The sequence below is a fragment of the Berghia stephanieae genome, chromosome 8, assembly GCF_034508935.2.
Source record: "Berghia stephanieae isolate SIO BIC M18660-M18661 chromosome 8, UCSD_Bste_1.3, whole genome shotgun sequence".
In the NCBI taxonomy this organism is placed as follows: Eukaryota; Metazoa; Mollusca; class Gastropoda; order Nudibranchia; family Aeolidiidae; genus Berghia; species Berghia stephanieae.
Window position 1 is genome coordinate 42,031,584 of NC_088367.1, and position 10,000 is coordinate 42,041,583.

Genomic DNA, 10,000 nt, shown 5'->3' on the forward strand with positions numbered 1-10,000 from the left:
TATGACGTCACTCATGTATTTGTTATTGTTTTTTTGCATCCACGTTTAAAAGTAATTCTCATTAAACCGTATGAACCAGACTATAAAAGTTCAAGGTTACACATTGTTTTGTGTGTTGGTCTGTTTTACTTCCGGACGGCAATGTTGTGAGCTTTTTAGCCAAGCACATACTATCTATAGCGCTAAATGGATAATAGCAATTGCTTGCTGCCTTTTGACTAGGATGCTAGTCTATCGGGAAGTTCTTTCCGCCATATCAAACAAACCCCGCTACCCAATCAATTATTGCTGGCTGGACAATGTCAGCCGACACATGCTCTGCCGTACTCTGAATAATAAAACACGATATTTAAAATTTTGGCCAGGTTTGATCATTTTTGGTGAGATGAAGGTCATTGTAATTGATCGCTATTTGAAGACCGAGTCTTATGTGGCTCTGTGGTCTTGTGGTTTGACACTCGCCTTCGGATCGGAAGGTCCAGGGTTCGAGTCCCAACCTGAGCGGCGCATAGTTGAGTCCTTGAAAAAGGCCCTTTACTGACATTCTCTCGCTGTACTCATGCGTGAAATGAGTACCTGGTCGTTAACAGCATTGCCTCTGTCGGAAAAAAATGTAATTTCGCCTAACAGGCGTCATGTCTCGTCCTAAATGTTTAGTGATGCTGTTGACCAGGGACTTCTTGCAATGAGATTTCAGCACATTTAGTGGAATTGCTCTACATAAAAGTTATTGTTTTTTACTTCCAAAATTTTTAATAAGTGTGTGAAGTTTTATTTCAGATCACGGCAGCGCCAAACGAGGCTCGAACCCAGGACCTTCCGATCCGAAAGCGAGTGTCATACCACAAGACCACATAGCCGCATATGATTGACTATAGTAGCTAGTGAAAGCAGTTCTGCAACATACGATCAATTACATTTTATTTATCTTTTTATTAATCCAAAAAAAAAAAAATCAATCAATCAATCAAGTTTCTAATTTCCAGCCTTTTGAAAACCAATTTGATATTATGATTTCAAAGAGGAAATACTGTGCCTTGATTTTAACCAGTTAACTGTCGTACTCTGGAAAGTCAGGTATTTAATAATAATAATATATAATAATAATAATAATAATAATAATAATAATAATAATAATAATAATAATAATAATAATAATAATATAATAATAATAATATAATAATAATAATAAAATAATAATAATAATAATAATATAATAATAATAATTAATAATAATAATAATAATAATAATAATAATAATAATAATAATAATAATAATATCATCATCATCATAATAATAATAATAATAACAATAAAAATAATATATAATAATAATAATAATAATAATAATAATAATAATAATAATAATAATAATAATAATAATAATAATAATGATAATAATAGTAATAATAACAATAATAATAATAATAATAATGATTTCAAAGAGGAAATACTGTGCCTTGATTTTAACCAGTTAACTGTCGTACTCTGGAAAGTCAGGTATATTAATAATAATAATAATATAATAATAATAATAATAATAATAATAATAATAATAATAATAATAATAATAATAATAATATAATAATAATAATAATAATAATAATAATAATAATAATAATAATAATAATAATTAATAATAATATATATAATATAATAATAATAATAATAATAATAATAATAATAATAATAATAATATAAAATAATAATAATAATAATAATATAATAATAATAATAATAATAAAATAATAATAATAATAATAATAATATAATAATAATAATAATAATAATAATAATAATAATAATAATAATAATAATAATAATAATATAATAATAATAATAATATAATAATAGTAATAATAACAATATATAATAATAATAATAATAATAATAATAATAATAATAATTATTATTATTATTATTATTATTATTATTATTATTATTATTATTATTATTTATTATTATATTATTATTATCATTATTATTATTATAGATCTTTGTTGTCCAAAAACATGGCAATTTGTCACTATTATTACACTTGTTATAACGTTACACGAATCATTGAACAGATATTTCACTCAATATGGCCAGAAAACTCTTCCTTGAAATATCGATCCATTTGAATGGCCCTTTTCTTGGAAAAAAAAAACAAACTCTCAAAGCTGGGACTTCGTGATTAAAACATCTGGATGAGTCTCACAGATTTAAAAAATCAGTTCAACAATGCGGTTGCATATACTCTCTCTCTCTCTCTCTCTCTCTCTCTCTCTCTCTCTCTCTCTCTCTCTCTCTCTCTATCTATCTATCTATCTATCTATCTATCTATCTCTCTATCTATCTCTCTCTTTATTTATTTCTTTCGATCTCTCTCTCTCTCTCTCTCTCTCTCTCTCTCTCTCTCTCTCTCTCTCTCTCTCTCTCTCTCTCTCTCTTTCTTTCTTTCTTTCTAATCTCTCTCTTTCTCTTTATCTCTCTTTTTCTTTATCTCTCTCTCTTTCTTTTCTCTCTCTCTCTCTCTCTCTCTCTCTCTCTCTGTGTGTGTGTGTGTGTGTGTGTGTGTGTGTGCCTCTCTCTCTCTCACACACACACACACACATAATGCGCTCCCTTCCCTATCCGTTTCAATCGCTTACCCTTACCAAAATGCTAATGGAAAGCAGAAGTGACGTCACACATTTCTCTCTTCCAGTTAAAAATTCATTGGAAGTGTGAAACCAGTCCTCCAGAGGACTAACAATGAATAGTTTACACATTGAATCATAAGGTGGCATTAATATCCAAGCAGCAGGATGTATTGGCAGATTCCTCCTATGATTACAGGGCGTGAAAGAGCGTGGATGAATGGTGTTTATCGACGACCAGCAGTTAATTAGGCTTGAAAATAAGATACCATCACTCAGAAACCATAAGATTAGTGGCACAATCCACGTATCCAATTATGGGCCTTGTTTAACATTGGATAATACTTTGCGTCATTTTTTGAGATTTCCATTACAACAATGAGCCCATAATGAAGTGGTTTATCAGACCTGCAAATAATTCCACGTCGGGCGAAGCCCTTTATTTATTTATTTTTTAAATATTTTGTTTCATGACTCTACTGTTACGCTGAAATTGATACTCAATTATTTTTTTAAATTATGCCCTTCCGCCACGACATGATAAGATATCGTCGCCTGGACATTCCACGAAGGAATATAGATAATTCATCAAACAAGATGTCTGATGTCAACAGGAATCACCCATGTTGTCCAAGTGAACAAATTAGGGGTTAATAATCTTGCCCAAGGAAATAAAACGAAAGTACCTGTAGCGGCGCTCGAACCCGGGACCTGCCAGGTCAAGTGCAATGCTTAACCACTCGACCACTTGCCCCCGAAATTGATACTTCAGTACACAATAACTTTCTGATGTATCCTTTTGACATGTTTATTTTAAACGAAGGTCTCAATCGCCTTGTACTGAGAGAACCATTGACCTTTCTTTGTTGCTTTGCCAGTAGGGAGCTTTTCAAAATGAAGATAGAAAAACAAAAGTCTGCGTCATGATTTGGCAAGATAGAAATCTAAAATCCACGCTTAAGGTAAACAATTATGTATTTTGCAGACACCATTGGACAGTGCAAGTGCTGGTGCAACCTTTCTATTGTTTTCTTTTGACAACAGGTCATTGATGTATAATTCAAAGCATAGTTAAATCATTTGTTCCAAGGGCAAGACACGATACGAATGACTAGGTCCATTAAACAATCTGCCCATCATAAACGATTGAGTTCACAAAGGCTGTTTACATGAATCACATCAGCTGTCACAAACCAATAGACCGGAAGAGTTAGTATTAGGCTATCGGCAATGAGAGTTTTGCCAAAAACTTGGATTAACAAATATTATGTCCGAGAAAACGAATCGATCGGTTCTTCGGCGACTGATGTGTGTAGGAGTTGGGGTCTTATATGGTATTGCACTCGGCTTACAGCCTGTCGGTCGTGAGTTTGAGTCACTCTTTGAGACGATACGTTGAAAAAGGCTATTTACTCACATGGTCTCACTATACTCAAAAGAAAAATGAGTACTTTGTCTCTGTCGATAAAATCGTATCAAAGTCTTATAAACTGCATTCTACACGTTCAGTGTTGTTTTTGGCTTTGGACATTTTGCGAAGCGCTTTGAGCATAATTCATGGATATTGCATCCATGTTTTTACAGAAAGAAAAGGTCACCTTTAAGCACTTAATGGTCAACATGTTTCACAAAAGTACATTCATTTCCGAGCGAGGTATATTAAACGATGTTTTTTGTAAATGCAGTTCATGTCAAATTGAAGGTACCCTATTGTACAAATGGAGTGTGATGGATTCGCCACCAATTACTCATTGCAGAGAAAAGTCGGCCAGCATAAGTTGTATGTAAACAACCATTTCAAAACGTTATTTTGATCAGTCTGAAGAAGGTAGCAAAAATATTTTTAAAGTTAGAAGTGAACAGGCATGTGTTGGACCCCTTAGATAAGCTTTAGGAATATTTTGGCCTAACAAAATTAGAAATGAAACTCCAAGAGAAAAGACAGAAACAGTGAGCACAGGTACAACTATGAAGAGGTGCAGATGGAGATGGCTAAGACATGTTGCCAGAATGAAGGCAACTGTATTGCCAAGAAAAGCACTCCGCTGAGAGGCTGATGGCAAAAGACGAAGAGGCAGACACAAAGAAACCTGGAGAAAATCAAAGGTTAAAGAACTTGAAGAGACCGGCCTAACCTGGAACAACATCGTTTTGTTGTTTGTTTGTTGTTTTGTTTTGTTTTGTTTTTTTTTTTGTTTTTTTGTTTTGTTTTTTTTTTGTTTTTTTTTTATATTGTATTTTATTTCTTGCTTTGTCTGGCACCTTTCATACATATTTGTTCAGATCTTTATCTTACACTGTTACCTGTTCCCTACTTTCTTACAGTTTTGAGTCTGTTGTTCACATAATTTGGTGCTTTACTGCAGGGTGGTGAATTTAAAGGGCGATCCCCCCCCCCCCCCCCAAAAAAAAAAATAATATATAAAACAAAAACGTGATATACGACCTCTGCAGGTCATCCTGTGCTCATATATTATATTATAATGTTTCATTTCATTCAGGACACATAGGGTATCCAGTCGACTGACCAACCACCCGAGTCTTCCTCGCCTCATTAGACACACATAAGGCTGAAATCGCTGCGGCGTGTAAATTGAGGTGCAATTCAATGTGCATTTGTTAGGTCTTTGATTCTTGGTGTGTGTGTGTGTGTGTGTGTGTGTGTGTGTGTGTGTACATCGACGTAACGACACGTGTGATAAATGTGACCAATATAGGGAATTTGAGCTTATATAAATATATATAATCTCCACTAAACGTGCTCAAAGCGCTTTACAAGGGGTCCCTGGCCAACAGAAACACTTAACATATAGGACGTGACATGACGCCTGTTAGGCGATATTACAATTTTTTCGGACAGAGACAACGCTGTTAACAGCCAGGTACTCATTTTACACCTGAGTACGGTGAGAAAATGTGAGTAAAGATCCTTTTCCAGGGACTCAACTATGCGCCGAGCGAGGCTCGAACCCAGGACCTTCCGATCCGAAAGCGAGTGTCATTCCACAAGACCACATAGCCACACATAAGGAACTAGTGTGATGTCAAAATACTAGTTCCAATCTCCTTGGAAATGCGAAACCTGACCTCCGGATGACTGCAACGGATTCTCTGGTCTCAGAGTGATGGCATCGTATTTTCTAGCCTAAATAGTAAATGAGAGGCTAACAAACTTTACGGAGTTTGTGTGTTGAACCCTTGACCTCAAGAAGTCGGGGAGAGCGGTTCAAGATAAGCATAGAGTTTGAAACCACTTTTTTTTTTTTTTTTGGAGTGGTGGATTGTTCATACAGTAGAGCCCTGCTCTCCCCGGCCAGGCGGAGTTGTCGTACCAGTAAGGTCGCGGGTTCGAGCCCCCCATCGCCGAGAAATTTTTTATCCTCTATTGTCTTCTGACACTTTCCTACTCACTTCATTTCTTGTTATTATCAACATAAGTGCTCCACCCACTTTCCTAAATAAATGTTGGTCTTCAATAAAGATAATCCATTCTCGCTCGTTTACAGTCGTAACCATAAGAATCTGTTTATAGATCCTGCTACTAATATGTGTGGAGGTGGAAGGGAAAAGGAGAGAGAGAGAGAGAGAGAGAGAGAGAGAGAGAGAGATAGGGGGGAAGGAGAGAGATATAGGGAGAAGAGAGAGAAGGGAGAGAGAGAGAGACAGAGAGAGAGAGAAAGGGAGAGAGAGATAGAGAGAGAGAGAACAATAAGGGGAAGAGAGAGAGAGAGAGAGAGAGAGAGACGCAAATGGACAAGTAATCTGAATAGCATTGTCTATTCTCACTGACTTTCTATACTTAATTTCAAAAAGAAAGAAGAGATAAAAACAAAACAAAAAACCCGAATACGTGACTATAATTTTTACTTACCCCCAGTGCTCGGCACAAGCATCTGTTGAGAAATGAAAAACAGTTTAGTTAGTAGAATTGTCTTTTGAGTAAATTACCTAAACATTCTAGACTTAGTGTCCAAACAAATCATTTAACAAACATTTAAAAAAAAAAAACAATTAACTGCCGTGCTCTGGAAAGACACTATTAAAAAATTGGGGAAGAAAAACCGTCCCTAAAATATCGATCGATTTAAATGACTCTCATATTAACAAAAAAAAAAGGCAAATCCAAACTAATAAACAAAAAAATGTAAAACCTGGGACCTCGCGAGGTCTTCTTTGAATTACCAGGTTTGAGAGTTTTTGCCAAGAAGAAGACTATTTAAATCGATCGATAATTGAGGACGAGTTTTCTAGCCACGTTTTTAAATACGTGACTTTCCAAATTACGGCAGTTTAACTGGTTAAAAACACAAACAAACCAAAACAAAACAAAAACAGAATATTTCATGAGCAACCTACCACTGTGCCTATTTTGACATTACTTAAAATTCCCATTCAAGGCACAAGCAAATGATCCCGCTAATAAGGATAAATTCAATGTTTACAAATTCAAAACTTCTTCTTCAAGTACCAAGTCTGTGCCAGACATCAGTGATCATGGTACGCCATTCATCTCACTGATCAGAAAACCTCAAAAAAACTAATATTACTCTTCTAAGTCTTTGTCACCCAGCTGTTCAAACTATTCAAATATGTTTTTCTTGCTCTACCTTTATTATTGTTACATTCTATCTTTCCTGTGAGAGCAAGATGTTCAATACATTTATGTCGATTTAGGTGCCCTAAAAATTGGCTCTTTCTTATTGTACGAATTAATAACCTTTTAGTTTCAGCTTGCTCTAATACTTCTTCATTAGTTTTCTTCTCTGTCCATGAGATTCTTAACATCCTTCTAAGAAACCACATCTCTGCTGCCTCCAGGTTCTTTCTGATGTCTTCTGTAATTGTCCAACTTTCACAGCCATATATTCAAAACTAATAACTACATAACAGAGATGATTTACAAAGGGGCTGGGGGGGGGGGAGGGGGTATCATCTCTCAAAAAAGGAATTTTACATAATTTGACGGTCTCCCTCCCAGTTAACGATCCCCATTAGGACCAGGAAAAAAAAACAAGCAATCTCAATCCAAAACAAAGACAGAGAGGAAATTGTAAAAGGAATACTGATATTTATAGGGGGATAGAATGGAGAGAGATAATTCATGCAGTATCCGAAGCCTGGACCAGGCATGGAACCTAGAAGAAGAAGAAGACACAACAAGGGAGGTCAAAGGATCCCACTCAGTAGTTGCTTTAACTACAAATTTTTGCTACTTTTCAAAATTGGAAAAAAATGTATTAAAAACAAGCATATGCATAGATATTTTTATTCAACTACCATTCACATGTAAAAATTAAAAACCTAAGCTTTGATACTACGCCTATAATTTGTCTCAGAAAAATGTAATAAACAGTCATGGGGTAAAAGTAACCCGGGTAAACTATGGATATAGTATAGTCGGTATTAGAGTTGAGTTAGTTAAGTGAAATGAACTCACTCAACCCTAACACCGACTATATCCGTAGTTTACCCGGGTTACTTTTACCCTTATGCCTATTTATTACATTTTTCTGATACAAATTGTAGATGTAGTATCAAAACTAATTTTTTTTTTTTATTTTTTTTTTTTTTTTTTTTGTTTTTGTATGTTAATGATCGTTGAATAAAACTATCTATGTACATGATCATTTTTCATACATTTTTTTCCAAATTTTGAAAAGTAGCAAAACTCTCTAGGACTGAGTGAGTTAACTAAAACTTCATGTCTCCGCTATAACAAAGAAAGTATTGGACTGGAACCCTCAGGGCAGAAGATCAAGGGGAAGGCCACGAGGAACATGGAGAAGAATTAAAGAAGCTGGTATACAGAGAAGTGGTAAGACATGGAATGAGATTTTTTTTTTAAAAGTTAGCTCGGGATAGAGAAGGATGGAAACTGTTTGCCTTTGGCCTATACCCTGACCCAGGGTTAAAAAAGCATTGATGATGGAGTAGGGATGATCTTAGACCAAAAATCAACCAAATTTTACAAAGGGCACGTAGCAATCTCAGACAGAGTTTTGCTGGTTAAGCTAAGAGGACCTGTAGTTGACACCAATATTATTCAAGTTTATGCACCAACAGAAGAGGCGACAGATGCAGATATGACAGAGTTTTACCATTCACTAGACAAAGCAAAACGAATGTGTAAATCACAAGAAGTCCTTATGGTAATGGGGGACCTAAATGCTAAGATTGGCAGAGGCAGAGATGGTGACATAATCGGACCACATGGACTCGGAGACAGAAATGAACGAGGAAACATCTGGGCAGATTGGTGTAGAACAAATAAATTAATGATTTCAAACACCTGGTTTCAACAACACCCAAGAAGAACCTGGACATGGCAATCACAAGGGGACAGAGCAAGGAACCAGATAGACTTTATAGCAGTATCATCAAGATTCAGAAATGGCATATTAAATTGCAAAACCTATCCAGGCGCCGATGTAGACAGTGACCATGTCCCAGTTGTTTGTACAGTAAGGATAAAGTTTAAAGCTATTCAGAGAACAGCTGGTAGAATAAAGAGGGATTACAGGTTATGCAAAGACAATGACATACAAACAAAAATGAGAGAAGAATTTGAAAATGCACTCATGATACAAAGCCAAAGTGAACCTGATAACGAAAAATGTGAAAAACAATTTGATATATTCCAAAAGTGTGTCAAAGCAACTGCAGAAAAGCATTTACCAATAGCTCAAATAAACAGCAAAAAGGAATGGATGACAAATGAAATTCTAAACCTATTTGAAGAAAGACGAAAATGCAACAGAGGGTCTGCAGAATACCAAACATTGAACAACCACATTAAATCCAAATGCATCGAGGCACACGAGAACTATCTAGACTGGAAATGCTGCGAAATCGAAAGAGAATACAAACCCAACCCCCAACAAGCTCACCAAAGAATAAAAGAACTATCAGGGAAAAGGAAAAGCAAAGCAGCAAGAAGTTGTATCCAAAACAAACAAGGGGAACTGCTATTTGAAGAACAACATATAGAAAGCCGATGGGTAGAATACATAGGCGAACTGTACAATGATCCAAATAGAAATGAACCACCACTGAAATTCAAAGAACCATTAAGCGGACAAAACATCACCAAAAGTGAAATTGAACATGCCATGGAACGAATGAGGGATGGTAAAGCAACAGGCCCTGATGAAATATCTGTAGAGGTATTAAAAAGCCTAGGAGATCTAGCAATTGATGAACTTCACATATTATTCAACAATATATACAATACTGGGAAAATTCCAGAAGATCTCTGTAACTCTATTTTCATAGCAATACCAAAGAAAGCAGGTGCAGTCAGATGCGAAAATTTTAGAACTATAAGTTTAATAAGCCACATCAACAAAATACTGTTGCGTATAATCATCAACAGGCTAAGG

The 10,000-nt window shown here is 35.1% G+C and overlaps 1 protein-coding gene across 1 annotated transcript in view; it reads right to left on the reverse strand.

Moving 5' to 3' along the window:
• Positions 1-10,000, reverse strand: part of LOC144978706 (uncharacterized) — a 66,870-nt gene that overhangs the window by 42,501 nt on the left and 14,369 nt on the right. The window contains exon 3 of the mRNA XM_078925126.1: positions 6,493-6,514. Within this exon, the coding sequence (XP_078781252.1) occupies positions 6,493-6,514 (22 nt within the window). The remainder of the gene's footprint in view (positions 1-6,492; positions 6,515-10,000) is intronic.